This window comes from Acanthochromis polyacanthus, chromosome 22, assembly GCF_021347895.1.
Source record: "Acanthochromis polyacanthus isolate Apoly-LR-REF ecotype Palm Island chromosome 22, KAUST_Apoly_ChrSc, whole genome shotgun sequence".
NCBI lineage: Eukaryota > Metazoa > Chordata > Actinopteri > Pomacentridae > Acanthochromis > Acanthochromis polyacanthus.
This window is the reverse complement of record NC_067134.1, coordinates 7,120,962-7,137,809: the sequence shown is the minus strand read 5'-3', so window position 1 is coordinate 7,137,809 and position 16,848 is coordinate 7,120,962. Positions and strand designations below refer to the sequence as shown.

The 16,848-nt window shown below is 41.9% G+C and overlaps 4 protein-coding genes across 5 annotated transcripts in view; 3 read left to right on the top strand and 1 right to left on the bottom strand.

The window, feature by feature from the left end:
- The window catches only part of LOC110946926 (cyclin-dependent kinase 15-like), a 151,638-nt gene that overhangs the window by 16,434 nt on the left and 118,356 nt on the right, over positions 1 to 16,848 (top strand).
- LOC127531812 (frizzled-7-like) lies at positions 4,178 to 7,402 on the top strand. The gene is made up of 2 exons (XM_051941976.1): positions 4,178 to 5,874; positions 6,667 to 7,402. Exon 1 carries the CDS (start codon positions 4,195 to 4,197, stop codon positions 5,833 to 5,835), a length of 1,641 nt encoding a protein of 546 aa, XP_051797936.1. The 5' UTR covers positions 4,178 to 4,194; the 3' UTR covers positions 5,836 to 5,874; positions 6,667 to 7,402.
- Positions 12,407 to 14,703, bottom strand: LOC127531823 (claudin-22-like). The gene has a single exon (XM_051942026.1). The coding sequence runs from the start codon at positions 14,668 to 14,670 to the stop codon at positions 14,026 to 14,028; it is 645 nt and encodes a 214-aa protein (XP_051797986.1). The 5' UTR covers positions 14,671 to 14,703; the 3' UTR covers positions 12,407 to 14,025.
- LOC127530215 (diphthamide biosynthesis protein 3-like) overlaps positions 15,970 to 16,848 on the top strand; it is a 139,576-nt gene continuing 138,697 nt past the window's right edge. For both annotated transcript variants that reach the window (XR_007938951.1, XM_051942033.1), the window contains exon 1: positions 15,970 to 16,177. Coding sequence is in view for 1 of the 2 variants with exons in the window: in XM_051942033.1 (XP_051797993.1) it covers positions 16,070 to 16,177 (108 nt within the window). In the remaining variant the exon portion in view is untranslated. The remainder of the gene's footprint in view (positions 16,178 to 16,848) is intronic.

Genomic DNA, 16,848 nt, shown 5'->3' with positions numbered 1-16,848 from the left:
TTTGGTTTCTGGGATTAATTCTTTCAGTGAATCCTCATGTTTATTTCACTCAGTCAACAGATTTAATGAGAATTTAACCGAATAAAAAGTCAAAGAACAGGAAGTGACTTTAAATGACTCTAGAAGTCAAAGAGAAAATCAAAATATCGTCTCTTTGTGAATCAGTGATCAGCTGATCCCACGTCTGAATAAAAGCAGAACAAATGGGCTTATAATAAATATCATTGCTGGATTTCAACTCCCGAACAGTCCTTAAAGATCTTTTTATTTCAGATTTCATTCTGTTTGTTTGTGACGAGAAAATCAAACATTTCTGTTGCTGTTTCCACCAAACAAACCTTCATGTTTCGTCTTCATAATAAAAATAATTAAAGCTAACATTACCATTGACTCACATTAAAGTTAACATTGTTAATTCTGATGAATGCTAACACTGGCATTGACTCTGAGTAATGCTAACATTAGCATTAACTTTTACTAATGATCACATTGGCATTAACTCTGGTTATTGCTAACATTTGCTTTATCTATGATGAATGCTAACGTTGACACTGACTCTGGTAAATGCTAATATTAGCATTAACTCCAACATTGGCATGACTCTCACCAATCCTAAAATTTGACCCCGCTACCACATGCAGTTAGCGAACGATATGCTAGCACCTTTGAAGAAACACAAGCTGTGTGCTGCTATTAGCCGGACATTCTAATGTTAGCAGACTAAATTACTCACAGGTTTAAGCTCTTCCTTTTGTTCAGAGTTTTTAAGGCTAAAACAATGAATTCCAAACAGTGAGAAAATAAAGTTAGCTAGAGTTACTGATGTTAGCATAGTTAGCTGGACATGGTAAGTAGAACCACAGTCTCTAGCTGTGTCCGAAATGGCATACTAACGTACTACTCATACTAAGTGTGACGTCAAGATAAGTATGTAGTGCGTTCACATTAGATAGTATGAAAAGATTGAGTACGCGAGAAATACCCGGATGTATACTATATCCGGAAAATTTTTAAGTATGCGTGGTGACCACACTAGTCATACTCAACCGCCCCATAATGCTTTGTGAGCTACCCACCGAAATGGAAGCCTCCGTGGGATCTGTGGCCAAACCGGGGCGATATATATGTACCCAGTGTTTTTATTTTATTTTATGTGGTTAGTAGTCTTCCTAATCACCCCACAGATTTGAGAAATAGGCGTTTTCTGACCAACGTTTTAAATTTGTCAGATGCCTCACAACGTGCTACTGAATGCTAGCAGCTAGTTGCAGCAGCTCGCTTTGCATACAGAACAAGTAGCAGCTACCTCCAGTAGCCTGCAGCTACAATTGAAACGATTCGCATAATCTGGCTAATAACTGCATGAGGAGTGCCGGCTTGAAATTGCCACATTAATTATGCGACTGTTTGTTAGCGTGAAATCGACCTGAAGCCGGCATTCAGCCGAGATATTTGATAGCCGTACTTCTGGTTTTTGTCGTCGGAGGTTTGAAATGCATTATGGGAAACGTAGTAGTATACTACAGTGTGAACGGTTGGCATCCTAATCATACTTATAGTACGTAGTATACAGTATATACTCATTGAGAATGTAGTATTTCAGACACAGCTGCAGCTAGTAAGCTAGTTAGCTAGATGCACAGTGTTAGCTGTGGTTAGCCCATTAGTTACACATTAGTTTCTGTGTTTTTTTAAAAGTGCCAATGAAAAAACAAGCATCTTTAGGAAAATTTTTGAAGTCGAAGACTAACTAGCTTAACTTCCTGGAAAACAAACTCTGTTTTACGTACCATGAAACTTCACAGGCTAATTCAGCCAAGATTATGCTAACTCCTGCTTTTAAAGCTGTGGGTGGTAATTTTAAGATATTTAGCCAAACATGCTAATGTGCAGATCGATCTGTTCCTTCTAATTTCAAAGTTTGTTTTAAAGGCTTTGAGGACAACAACTAGCATTTGTAAGTAGTTAGCCAGAGAGGCTAATGCTGGCAGTGATCATTCATTTTGTCAGTAAGTTTAGGCTACAACTGGGTAACGATGCTAAGTGATTGTTGTTTTAGACAGAAGAATTCATATCATTTGTTGGGGAGTGATGCTTGTTTTAGCTTTAGCTTTGTTAGCTCTGTTTTATTTTAGTGTTTCTATGATGTTTAGCTTTGGCTCTTTGTTTTCAACTCTTGACGGTTTCTTTGTTTGTCACCGGATCAACTAGAAAACCAAATTTTGATGAAACTTTTGTGTCGGTTTCATGTGTAAATATAGACTTCATGTTTGATTGATTGCAGAGATGAAAGCAACAGGAAGGTGTTTGTGAATATTTAAGTCTGTTTGTGTTTCTCTGTTTGATGAGAGGAATTCATTCTAATGTGGTCATTAATAAATCAGATGCTGCATCCTTTGATATTCAGACGTTATTTTTAATCTAAACAACAAACTTTTTCTTTGTTTCCTGTCAGTTTGTTGCAGCGTTCATGTTGCTACTCGATGTTCTGACATTTAAAACTGATTTATTTCACCTCATCAACACAAATATCATCTTAAATGTTGTCTCCACAGCAACAGAAGGTCAATCTGACTGAGACAGAAACCTAGCCTCTGCTAAGCTAAAGCTACGTTTAGCTATTGTGTTTAAAACATAGATGAGACTAAAATCTGACTTCTGTCTCTTTCAAACATTATTATGTTTGCAGGAACTACGAAGCTAACAACCAAACTGACATGGCCAGTAGCTGCAGCTAGCCTTTGCTATGCTAACACCACATTTACATCAACTAGTTGTTGACTTTAAAACTCAAATTTTGATCAAGCAGCATCAGCTAAACTAATGCTAATGCTAACATAGCAGCTTAGCAACATCGCATCTGACAAATAAAACTTCAGTTTAATCTCATATTAATGTTAGAAACAACATTATCTTCTGAGTTTCCAAAATAAGTCTGTCTTTTTGAATCAGGACTGAAAATAAACCTGTTTAACTTCATAATATTTATAAATACTTTTATAATTTTAACATTTAGAGGTTCTGTTATTTCTCTTTATTTGTATTTTAGGTCTCATTTTAGTATAGCCCTATAAGCTTCAGTCAATTCCAGCCATTTTCAGTACAAAAAAATCACTAATATTTCATTTGTAAATAAAAATATGACAAGAAATACAGGGAATATTGGACGCGCATCGCGAGGTGCATTTCCTTGAAAACGACCGATTCGTGGATTTTATACCGACTTCAAGACATGTTTTGGACAAAATATTTTACTGGCTTGTGTCGTCTGGATGACCAAGGTTGGATTATGACTGTTTTTTGTGGAATATTTTCATCTGTGTGTAATAATGAACCCGGAAATGTGAGTCGCGCTGTGTGCGTTGAAGCCGTGTACAGAGAACGGATGGATGGATATTCGTTTTTGTCGGACAAATGTGTTTTTCTCACCCGCTGTGGTAATCACATCTGAAAGTGGTTTATACCGGCGGATTCATGAGAATCTAAGCTTTCCATCGGCGTATAGTGTTTATAATCGTGTTTGCAGCTTTAGACATTTAAGGAAATGCTTATGCAGATCTCAAAGTGTTCCGCAGGTGGAACACTGAAGCTTAACGGGTTAAACCTGCTGTTGGAGCTTCTTTCCACCAAAGATCAGAAGGATGTAGTTCTTAAATATGTCTAAATTTTATTTTTCTTCATTTTATCAGTTGTATCGTTCCTAACCTTTTTCTGTTTTTTTAATTTATTTTAATTCTATGTGGTTGTTTTGTATTTATTTTTAACTTTAAAGAAGTTTTATTTTATATTTTCCACATGTTCAGATTGATATTGATTCCAGGGTGAGCCTTTAATGACTTTAAACTGACATATTAAACAGAATATTATCTTCTCTGTTTATTATACTTCTGTTGACAGCAGCGTGTTCTAAAAGTGTAAATAAATAAACACAATAACTGTTACATGTAGAAATACTGCAGTAAAGTACCAGTACTACTGTTGGTGTTTCAGTATTAGTACTTCACTGTATTTAAACACACAAACACACACAGACACAACAGCAATAAGACACGACAGCAGCCAATCAGCAGGCAGAGCCCTGAAACAACACGGCGTCTGATTGGTCGATCGAGTCACTCCTCCTGCTGTTTAAAACCGTTGTCAGAGTGGAGAACCTTCAGAACATCTCAGAGCTGCAGCAGAACCTTCCTCCTGATGTCTGGGTCCATCTGCTGCCTCTTGGTCCTCCTGGTCCTCCTGGTCCTCCGGCCGGCCCCTGGGCAGCTCCAGGACTTCGGACCGGCCCCCGGGCAGCTCCAGGACCTTGGGGACCAGGGCGTCTGCCAGCTCATCTCCATCCCGCTGTGCAGAGACCTGGACTACAACCGGACCGTCCTGCCCACCCTGCTGGGCCACAGCAGCCAGGAGGATGCCGGTCTGGAGGTCCATCAGTTCTACCCGCTGGTGGAGGTCCGGTGCTCGGCAGAACTGCGCTTCTTCCTGTGCTCCCTGTACGCCCCGGTGTGCACGGTTCTGGACCGGGCCATCCCCCCCTGCCGGGCGCTGTGTGACCGGGCCCGGCGGGGCTGCGAGCCGCTCATGAACCGGTTTGGCTTCCCATGGCCGGAGCGGCTCCGCTGCCAGAACTTCCCGGTTCATGGTGCTGGAGAGATCTGCGTGGGTCAGAACACCAGCGACGGCGACCCGACTCCCGGCTTCCCTGAGCTCCGGACCCCATCCCCCCAAACCTTCTCCTGCCCCCACCAGCTGCAGGTGCCCCCCTACTTGGGCTACCGGTTCCTGGGGGCCGTGGACTGTGGTGCCCCCTGTGAGGTGTCCCAGCCCGGAGGACTCCTGTTCTTCTCTGAGGAGGAGGTGAAGCTGGTCCGGCGGTGGGTCGGCGTCTGGTCGGGTCTGAGCGCCATCAGCAGCCTCTTCGCTGTCCTCAGCTCGCTGCTGGACGCCCGGCGGTTCCGGTACCCAGAGAGACCCGTCGTCTTCCTGTCCGGCTGCTGCTTCATGGTGGCGGTGGCGTATGGTGCCGGCTTCCTGCTGCAGGACCGGGTGGCCTGCATGGACCGGTTCAGGGAGTACGGGTACCGGACGGTGGTCCAGGGATCCAGGCAGGACAGCTGCACCATCCTCTTCACGGTTCTGTACTTCTTCAGCATGGCGAGCTCCGGCTGGTGGGTGGTTCTGTCCGTTTCCTGGTTCCTGTCCACTGCCATGGCGTGGGGTCAGGAGGCCATTGAGGCCAAAGCTCGGTTCTTCCACGCGGCGGCCTGGTCAGTGCCGGCGGTCCAGATGGTGGCGGTCCTGGTGTCGGGTCGGGTGGAGGGCGACCCGCTGACGGGCGTGTGCTCCGTGGGGATCTACGACGAGGCAGCGCTGCGAGGCTTCGTCGTGGCGCCGCTCTGCGTCGGCCTCCTGGTCGGCGCCTCCTTCCTGCTGGCCGGCTTCGTTTCGCTGCTCCAGATCAGAACCATCATGAAGGACGGCGGCGCCGAGACGGTGAAGCTGGAGAGCCTGATGATGCGTGTTGGCGTGTTCGGCATTCTCTACATGCTGCCCACCACCGCCGTCATCGCCTGCTGCCTCTACGAGCTGAGCTCACGGCGCCGCTGGGAGGAAACATGGCGGCTGCAGACGTGCAGAGGATTCGCCGTAACGTGTCCGGATGGACAGATGGCGCCGAGCTCACCAGACCTCACCGTGTTCCTGGTCAAATACCTGATGAGCCTCATGGTCGGCGTCACGTCGGGGTTCTGGGTTTGGTCGAGGAAGACGCTGCAGGCGTGGCGACGTTTCGTAGGACTGAACAGAGACGAGACGACGGAACCACGACCCACGGTTTGACCAGAACACCAAAGAAGAACCTTCAGCTGGACTCATCAGGTAACAATGCAGGAAAATGGAAACCAGGGTTTTATAAAAATCACAAATGTTCTGTTCAAAATGACAGTTTAAGGGGAATCTGTCCCAAATCTGTCGAATTATATATATATATATATATATATATATATATATTATTTTTGGGGGGTGGGGGGCACTTTTTGCAGCTTTATTATCATTATTGTACAGTCTTAGTGAGAGGAAGACAGGAAAGTCAGGAGAAGAAAGGAGGAAGAAAGGGCTATGGGTGGGAATGGAACCCATGATGGCCGCTGCATGGCTCACCTACCCAACCTGTCGATCTACCCCAGCACCGAAACCTGTTGAAATGTGTCCTAAATTACATAAAAATGATCCAAAATGTCTGAAAATTGATTCAAAACCTGTGCTAAGTCACATAAAATCATCCAAAATGACCAAATCTGTCCAAACAACTTGAAACATGCTCATAGTTACATGAAATTTGTCCAAAAATATGATTAAAATTACATCAAATTGTCCAAAATGTTGTGACAATTCGTCCAAATGTGCTTGAACTTCATCAGAAATGAGTTAGAATTGGTCCAGAATGACTTGAAGTTTGCCATGACGTGGACATAAAGATCGAAAGCTCTAAATCTGGACCACATCACTCAGAATTAACCAAAAAATTATTAGAAATTTGTCCGGAATTAAAGACAGTTATTACAATGAAAAACAATCAGTTCAGCCAAAATAAAAAAAAACAAAACATCTGATGTTCAAATGTTGAAGGTTCTTCTTTCTGTTCGTCCCTCTGATTATAAACGTCTGTAGATCGTCATCAGGTCCTGTTGGTCGGAGGAGCTTCACTAGAAACCAGGATGATGACATTCCAGGTGTTTGTTCTTTGTGTTGACCTTCTACGTCTAAACCAACTTTACACTCTGGTACAGGCTTCTTCTGGAAGGTTCTGGAAGGTTCTTCACCTCTCAGAGAGGTGAAAGATCTTTCAGAACCTTCCAGAAGATGCCTGTATATTGTATGTTTACACAGTACTACATGTCTAAACCATCTTTAGGGTTAGTAGCGTTCTCTCAACTTTGATACCCTACAAAACCAACCAGTCTTCCTCTAGAAGGTTCTGGAAGGTGTTAACGTCTTCCAGAACCTTCTAGAGGAAGACTGGTTGATTCCTCCAGAACTCCTCTGATGAATTTTCCAAGTCTTGATCGGTTCCATGGAGAACTTTTACAGCTGATGTGTTAAAATGAACTCTGTCTTTGAGTCTTTTTGTGTTTTTGTGAATAAAAATCTGTAAACTGAGGAGAAAACGTTTTGATTCGTTGTGATTTTTCCTGTTTTTTCTTCACGTCTGAATATTTTTAAATAAAGATTAAAACTCTGTTCGCAGCAGAGAACTGGACGAAGCACCACTGAGCTGCATTTAGTTTGGTTCAGCTGAAAATAATCTACAGGTTTTTATGTCAGACGACAATTTAAACAATATTTTAGCTGGAATTTAACAAAACAGTGGAAAAGTAACCGATAATTTAGTGAGAAAAATGATGATTGTAGGATGTTTTCAGGTAAAATCTGCATCTCCAGTGGTTGGTTGTGTTGTTTTGTTTGTTTTTATTGTTGTGTACTTTGTTTTATTATTGTTTAGTTTGTTTTATTATTGAGTTTGTTTTGTTGTTGTTTAGTTTGTTTTTGTTTTGTTAGTTTTTATTGTTGTTCAGTTTATTTTCATTGTTTAGTTTGTTTTATTGTTGTTTAGTTTGTTTTATTATTGTTTTGTTAGTTTTTATTGTTTAGTTTGTTTTTATTGTTGTTCAGTTTGTTTTTATTGTTTAGTTTGTTTTGTTGTTGTTTAGATAGATAGATAGAGTAAACCTTTATTAATCCCACAGTGGGGAAGTTTACATTGTACAGCAGCAGATAGGACATTTGAATAAAAAAAGAGTGCAGCACAGAATGCACACAGTGCATATATTTACAGCAAAATGTCTATGAAATAGAAATTTGTGTTTGTCTGTTTGTGGTGGTATAATCTTGACATTTTAATGTTATATGTTTATTTACTTTGAGAAATGATCTCTCGAGTTGTTCTTTTTGGTTTTCTTCTTCTTGAATGTTTCATGTGCTCAGTTCTGACCAGCAGGGGGCGACATGAGTTCATCACAGTACTGGAAGTACAGCAGGTACACCCCCTGTCAAATTTTTAGGACACTTTCTCATTCAAATAAATTAGAACCTGTCCTAAACATTTTGACAGGGGGTGTCCATGAAGTACTACCTGTGAGGTGCATGAAGTACTACCTGTGAGGTACATGAAGTACTACCTGTGAGGTACATGAAGTACTACCTGTGAGGTACATGAAGTACTACCTGTGAGGTACATGAAGTCAGGGGCGTCACCAGACCTAATACTGTACTGGGGCACACCTGGGGCACAAAGCATTCATGAGAGTGCGCAAAGTGTGCGAGAAAAAAACATAATCAGCACTTATTCACATAAAAAACCTAAATAGTTCTTTAAACCATTCAATAATATCAGACTATGTTGTTGTCTAGATCTTTGATTAACCATCTGAAATGTACTGCGGTAATGCATTTGGCCTACTTGTGCACTTTACTCTCGACTTCTAAACCATTACTGATAAATGCAAATAGGAAGAGCAATGAATCTTTTTGAAATATTTATTTCAGTAAACATCTGCAAACTGAACATTTACAAATGTAAAAAAAATAAAAATAAAGCACTCCAAAATCTCTGGGTTCTTTTATTTCCATAGTAGAAGAATAAATGAACAACTGTTGTGTGTCACTTCAGGCAGTCATTTTTTGGGGAGTAAACTGTAACGTCTTGTTTTCATTTTTGCAAAGTGGTCAATCACTTGGCTGTGGCTTAACTTGGAAAGTTCCTCACTCTCCACTGACATGATGGCAAGATGGTGAAGCCTATCCTGCCCCATTGTGCTTCTCAGCCAAGTGTGGAGCCGTCTCAGCACACTGAACGTCGGTTCACAAGTGCAGCTGGACACTGGGATGGTCAGAGCTATCTGAATGACCTGTGTCAAGGCTGGGAACATGACTTGATCCAGCAAGCTGAAAACACATTGCATGTCTGTGATTGGAGGCTCTCCCACTATTATTTACAGGTGATATATACACAGGAAAAGACCTTGAGCTGCTGCTGTTAAACAGTCTGACAGCAGCAGGTATGAATGACCTGTGGTAGTCCTTGATGGTGGCGGCAGTAGTTAGTTAGTCAGTCTGCTACTGAAGGAGCTGCTCAAAGCTCCTTCAGTGTGGTGGAGGGGGTGAGAGGCGTTGTGAATAACGTTAGCTAACTTAGCATTAACTTAAGCCAGACTTATGTTGCCTAGCTAGCTAGGACTTCACTTACTTCTCTCATTCCTCACTGCTTTATCCCTGCTGCAGGCGAATAACTTTCTGATATCCATCTAGGAGTTACAGTTTGAGTCAAATCAAAATCAAAAATATATATTTAACAAGTTGTCGGCTGACGTTACCTACCTCACGCAGTGATTCTCATCGCCCCCCCTCCTCTCTCTCTCTCTCTCTCTCTCTCGACTTCAGTTGATCAGCTGAAGTCGCTACACGTGAATAAATTACCATATTAATTAGCCATGTGCACATTGTTTGAGTGGAGTGAATACAGTAGCAATGAATTACCATACTAAGTAGTATGTGCGCTGTAGTCTATGCTATGAAGACTTAAAACTCCGAAGTGATTTTTATTTTTTTTATTGGTGAAATTTTTTACTGGGGCACTGCAGATCAATACTGGGGCACGTGCCCCAGTGAAATCTGTCTGGCAACGCGGCTGCATGAAGTCCTACCTGTGAGGTCCATGAAGTACTACCTGTGAGGTCCATGAAGTACTACCTGTGAGGTCCATGAAGTACTACCTGTGAGGTCCATCAAGTCCTACCTGTGAGGTCCATCAAGTCCTACCTGTGAGGTCCATCAAGTCCTACCTGTGAGGTCCATGAAGTACTACCTGTGAGGTCCATCAAGTCCTACCTGTGAGGTCCATCAAGTCCTACCTGTGTACTTCAGGCACAGTGAGTACTTCACCGTTCATCACAAAATGTCCACACGGATTCATGAAATGTTGGTGAAATAATCTGTACACAACAGCACAGAAAAATGAATAAATCCCCAAAATTAAAAAAAAATCATCAGCAAAAACTATGATAAACATGAAGAAAACAATGTTTAGAAAATGTTTCAGACACACACTGAAATATTATTAAGTATTAATATTAATTAAATATTCATTAATGTCCAAAGAAACATGGGGAGATGTTTACAAATGGCAGAAAAAATACCCAAAATGTTCAATCAATGTCTGAAAAAAATACTAAAACCTCCTACAATAATTTAAGGCAACTGTTCCAAATGTTTTAATAAACAATAAGTTTAAAAAAAAATCTATAAACGCCTCAAAAATGTGTGTACAAGGAGTTAACGGGGGACGTATGTAGCTAGTAGGAGCTAACAGGAGATATATGTAGCTAGTAGGAGCTAACAGGAGATATGTGTAGCTAGTAGGAGTTAATAGGAGATATATGTAGCTAGTAGGAGTTAATAGGAGATATATGTAGCTAGTAGGAGTTAATAGGAGCTAATTGTTTGTTTTGTTTGGTTGCCATAATTTCATTGGCAGTTGTCTGAACTCTCAGTCTGAACCAACGTTTAAAACGTCGTCTGTTTGTGTTTCTTGTAGGTTTCGAGCTGAAGCTAAACGTGGTGTTTTGTGTGAACATGCAAGCAGCAGGTCCACTGTAGACCTGGTCCCTGAACCCAGACCGGGTCGGAGGGTTCCTGTGTTCTGAGGACGATTTATGAGTTGACTTTGGCCTCTTCAGTCTGTTGTTGTAGCAGATTAGCTGATTAGCTTCATTTCCAGCCTCATTCTCTGCGTCCTTCGTTTCTGCTGCAGGATTAAAACAACAACTTGAAGCTGCTCGGAACATCCAGACCTTTCAGACAGGTCCATGAAGCTCAGAACCCCCAGACCTTTAAGACGGGTCCATGAAGCTAACGTACCGTCATTAAAAGAGGATGTTAGGGTTCTTGGGTTCTTCTCCTCCAGGTGGTCTCAGGTGACCAGCAGAGGTCAGGTGGACATGGCGTTCCCAGTGTTTGTCGGTGTTGGCAGAGCGTGGCAGCATTTCCGTGTTTGTCTTCGGGATGGAACAATGTGAGGCTGAAGGTTCTGCTTCCTGACGAGGCCTCATGCCGCTCCATTAATGGCTCCATTGTCCCGGGAGGAAGACGGTAATTAAAGCCTCAGCGTTTGAAGTCTGTGGGAGAGTTCAGTGATCAGTGCCAGACCCCCCTCCTGCCAGCAGAACAACAACCAGAGAACAGCTGATGTTCCTCTGACTGATGTTCCTCACAGATGGAACCATCGACCAACCAGAACCGAGCTTTAGTCCAAAAACCAGCTGGAAGCGTTCTGTCACCAGATAAACATTAGAACCCTGTGACCCAAACTGTGTGTTCAGGTCACATGGTTCGGTTGCTATGGTGATGCTGTGTTTAGGTCACACGGTTTGGTTGCTATGGTGATTGTGTGTTTAGGTCACATGGTTCAGTTGCTATGGTGACGCTGTGTTTAGGTCACACAATTCAGTTGCTATGGTGATGCCATGTTTAGGTCACGTGGTTCGGTTGCTATGGTGACTGTGTTTTTAGGTCATGTGGGCCGGTTGCTATGGTGACATTGTGTTTGGGTCAGGAGGTTCGGTTGCTATGGTGACTCTGTGTTTAGGTCACGTGGTTCGGTTGCTATGGTGACCGTGTTTAGGTCACATGGTTCGGTTGCTATGGTGACCGTGTTTAGGTCACATGGTTCGGTTGCTATGGTGTGGAGGTCAGACGGTGTGGTTGCCGTGGCGACGGCTGCAGGTTATAATGGCTTATTGTTGGAGCAGAACAACAGCAGATTGTTTCTCTGTGAGGAGCTGCAGACGACCAATCAGAGGACAGGAGGACAAACGGACGACTCATCCTGATGATGTCGCTTCCTGTCTCTGCATAATCAGTAGTATCTGCTGAAGTACCTGGGTAGTACTACAGATACTACTACAGGTACTACACCAGATACTACACTTGTCTGTAGTACCTGTGATAGTATCTATTTTGATAACAACATTTATCTATTATTTTTTTATTATTTTTCAGTTATTTAGTGTTTCCTTTATTTGATTTGAACACAACAGATTTACTTTATTTGTTTGTTATTTTATTTTAATAATTCTTTACAACCAACAAGACATAAATGTTTTGCAAAAGTGTGTTTATTTATTATAACAGTTATGAATTTAATTATGTTTGAAATCTAATATTATTTAATATTTATTCAACTTCAACTGTTTTCCTCAACTGACAACAAAGAAATAATTTGGTTTTATATGAAATATTTATTATATGATCATTTTGATTTATTTTTAAAACATGTAAGTCATATCTGTGTAGATTTTTTTTATATTTAATTCACTGATTAGTTTGAAACTTGAATAAAAACATGAAACGTTCCGACAGTAGAATTCTCTTTATTTGACATTTCCCTGCTGATCACATTCAGTTCTATGATAATCAGTAATCAATAACCAATCTGATTGAACAAACAGTGATTTCAACAAACAGCAGCTTCACAAACATTCATCAAAAAACCCAGACAGCTTCAGTTTGTTCCAGGAAAACCAAGAAAGCGGAATAAAATGCTTTAGATTCAGAAGAAGCTCAACAGGAAGTAATTAAAAGAGGAAACAGGAAACAGCAGCTTTGTTCTCTTTGGCTTCACAAATAAAAGCTGATTGAAAAACGTTTCCTCCATTTGACTTTCTCTGGATCAAACCATTCATTTTTTCATGTCGTCGATGATTTAAAGAGAAATTCAGACACAGAAAGGAGCTCAAATTAAATGTTAAAGATCGTTAAAAAGATGTCTGAATATTTAAATCTTTTATCTTTGTGTTCAACTTCAGCCTAGAAAGAAGATTTCTGTCTAAAGTTTAGATCCAGAAAACCTCAAATGGTTTAAACATTAAAAATAAAAACACGAAAAAGGTGCCAGAAAAAAGTAAAATAAGCATTTAAATTCACTAAAATAAGGAACTTTACATCAGTTGCTGTTCATAACATTCAGTTTTACAATAAAAAGTAAAACATGAGTTTAAATAATTATTGATCCAAATGAGGGGAGAATAAATTTTACATATTTTAATTTAAATCCAATAAAAACTGAAATTTTATAGTCAAAAAAGAACAAATGAGTTTTTATAAAATCTAGACTTTATAAACAAAATAATTTTCTGTTAAAATGCGGCAGCAAAGAGCAGAACTGAGGTTATTTTCTGTGTTTAAAGTTTGAAAATGTGGAAAAATATATAGATTTTTATGTCCACATTTTCAGCGTTTTGTTGAAATTTTTGAACATTTTTGGGTGGAAAAAATGTTAAAAACATGTTTCTTTAAGAACATTTCCCAAAAAAATCAACCAAAATCCAGCGAATTCTACAGATAGATCAGTTATGCTGATATACATGTAATCACTTTAGATAATTTTAGAATTTTTTTGGGAAGATTTTTACTCATATTTTGAAACTATTTACAAGAATTTTCTTTAAATATTTTTTCTTTTTTGCTGAATTTTTTGATTTTTTTTCAGACGAAGAAACAACAGTTTTTGGTGCTGTAAATTTAGGACAACAGAGTTTTAAACAGAAAAGTTCAACAGAAACTGAACTCAGTTTTTCTTCAGTTCGTCCTGAGAGTTCCTGGAAACTTTGCTTCACGGAATCGTCTTTTTTTTGACGGAAATGCAGTTTATGACAAGCGGCATTTACGTAAACACGCCATTTAAGTAAAAACGGAAACGGCATTTTTTAGTAAACGGCGTTTGTGGAAGCCCCATTTCCGTAAACGGCGTTTACGAAAACACACCATTTACTTAAACACTTTTACGTAAAACACATTTACGTAAAAACGTAAACAGTGTTTATGTAAATGTTGCTTTCGTAAACGCCACTTACGGAAATGTCGTTTACGGAAACAGCGTTCCTCTGTGTTTTCTGGCCTTCATTGGTGTTTTCTTAGCATTTTTTTTTGCGTCTCTTAGCGGTTTTTTGTTGTTTTCCGGCGCCCCGCTGCCCCTCAGACGTACTCCATCCTGCTGCCGTGGCTCCTGGTCGTCGTGGCGACAGGCAGTCGGTGGGCGTGGCCACTGCAGCGCCACATGCAGGACGCCAGCAGCAGCGCTCCGGCCACCAGCTGCAGAACACCGCCCGTCCAGCCACAGAACAGCGCGTCTCCAAACTCCCAGCGAGGAACCACGTCGGGCAGCGATGGGTCGAAGAAGCGCAGCACGGTGAGGTGGGCCACGTAGGACGCCGGGACCAGGCCCAGCACGCCGGCCAGCAGGACCAGGACGCCGCCCGCCGCCCTCAGAGCCGTCTTCCGGCCGGCGTGACCCCAGCAGCCGTTGACCAGGCCGAGGCCGGGGATGGCCAGCAGGACGGCCAGCAGCCCGGCGCCCAGAGAGCCGCACATCAGGACACGGGCCAGCTTGATGTCGGGCGGCAGGCCCAGCAGGCCGTCGTAGGGCCGGCACTCCAGCAGCCCCAGGTCCTGGACCACGCAGGTCTCCCACAGGCCCAGATGGTAGGTCTCGCTGGGCAGCAGCTCAGTGGACAGCGTGAGCCACGAGGTCATCAGGGTGGCAGCCAGAGCGCTCAGCCAGCCGGCCGCCGCCACCGACACCGCCAGCAGCTGCAGGACTCCGTCCGCCCGCTCCGACATCGTCTGCCAAAGACGCTTGGATCGGCCGGGAGGCAGCCTGCCCCCCCCCCCCCCCCCCCCCCACCACCACCACCACCACCACCACCTCCCTGTGCGGTGTGATTGGCCGACGGGAACAAGGCGGCGCTGTGAGGCGGTCAGGATGTCGTTGAGCTGCAGACAGGATGCTGTGGATGCCCTCCGTTCCGACTCTCCATTTGAAGCCCACAGCCCCCCATCTGCCCCCATCTGCCCCCCGCAGCGTCAACCACAGACCCCCTTTGTTCAGTCGGACACCAAACAGGATGCTGACGTTTCCACGGCGACGCAGGACAACATTCAGCTGGCAGCTTCAGCAGCAGCAGAAACACTCAGATGGAGTATTTTATAGATAAACTACAGGTTCTACTGCATCAGATGAAGAACTTTATTAATAAACTGCAGTGTTTCAGGGCTGCACAGTGGGCTAGTGATTAGCACTTTTGCCTTGCAGCAAGAAGATCCTGGTTCAAATCCCGGCCTGGGATCTTTCTGCATGGAGTTTGCATGTTCTCCCTGTGCATGTGTGGGTTTTCTCCGGGTACTCCGGCTTCCTCCCACAGTCCAAAAACATGCTGAGGTTAATTGGTTACTCTAAATTGTCCGAAGGTGTGAATGTGAGTGTGATTGTGTGTCTGTATATGTAGCCCTGTGACAGACTGGTGACCTGTCCAGGGTGTTCCCTGCCTTCACCCGAGTCAGCTGGGATAGACTCCAGCACCCCCCATGACCCTAGTGAGGATAAAGCGGTGTATAGAGGATGGGTGGATGCAGTGTTGCAGCACTTTATCACAAAAGAACACATAAAAACAGTTTTATGAAATATATGACATTTAAAATAAAAATGTTAAAAATAAAAACCACACTGATTTTTTTCAGTCAAATAAACAGGTCTGTTATATTTTTAAAAATATTTCAGCGTTTATTATATTATATTATTATATTTTCATATTAAACTTTTTCTAATAATTTCATTCAATTTAATTATTATGCTTTATTTTTTATATATTTTTATTTTATTTATATGTTTTATTCATTAAATTGTGATTATTTTTGTTATTAATTAATAAAATAATAAATCCAATGGTGTCACAGCCCCACCTGCTGGACTCCAGCTGGAGCTTTGGAACTGAAGAAACGTTTTTCTGTTCTTTAGTAAAACTCTGAGCTCTATTTTATTATACCTTTTTTTCTTCATTTTTTTCTTTATTTTAGAGTTTATTTCTTTTTAAAGTTGCGGACAGAAAACAAAACACTGAACTACGTCACAGGTATCAGGCGGCAGCTTTAGACGTCATCAGGCTGCGCCTCTCGTCACGCGTTAGCAGCAGCAGCAGCAGCAGCTCAGGTGTGCCGGGTTTTGGCAGGTGTGTCGGTGAGGATGTCGGTGTTTCACGACGAGGTGGAGATCGAGGACTTTGAGTACGACGAGGACACGGAGACGTTCCACTTCCCGTGTCCCTGCGGGGACAGATTCGCGATCACGAAGGTACCGAATTACTCAGAGCTAACGGCTAACTCACCAAACTCCGTTTTAAATCCTCTTATTTTAGAATCTTCACAAATACAAAGCCTCCAGAAGTACTTCAACCTCTGGTATCAATCAACGAAGCCTTCTGATTAATTCGGCAATGATATATAAATCAGTCATACGGAAATATTTCACTTTTGAATCAATTTTTACGATGTTCTTGTGTACGTTACCGTAGCTTTAAGGCCTAAAATTTCTCACTTTTTAATGGTAGTTTGGTTCCAATATTAAACAGGGTTCAAAGCAAAACAAACAAAAGCTGAATTTTTTACACTCAGTCATTTACAACAATATTTACCTGATCATTATACTAATACTATTATATCGTATCATATTACACTATATTAAACTAACCATTGTACTCAAACCTGCAACATTCGTTTAGAAATCAGCTAATTTTAATTTATTGTCTTAAGAGATGTTTTATTGTTGAGGACAGAAAAGTTTTAATAGTTTAATCTTCTAAGTGTCCTGAATAATTCGGCTCAGATTACTTGATTATTGGTGTTATTGTGTTAAACCTCTGAGGCTGTTTTTATTCAAGGTTTGACGGGAAAGTTGCCAGAAAAAATCGTGACAGTGACATAAAGTTTGACTGTTTTTTTTACTGGAGTTTGGTTGATTTTCTT

Coding starts and splice junctions, on each gene's coding strand:
- LOC127531823 (XM_051942026.1), bottom strand. CDS start 14,670: ATGTCGGAGCGGGCGGACGGAGTCCTGCAGCTGCTGGCGGTGTCGGTG.
- LOC127531812 (XM_051941976.1), top strand. CDS start 4,195: ATGTCTGGGTCCATCTGCTGCCTCTTGGTCCTCCTGGTCCTCCTGGTC.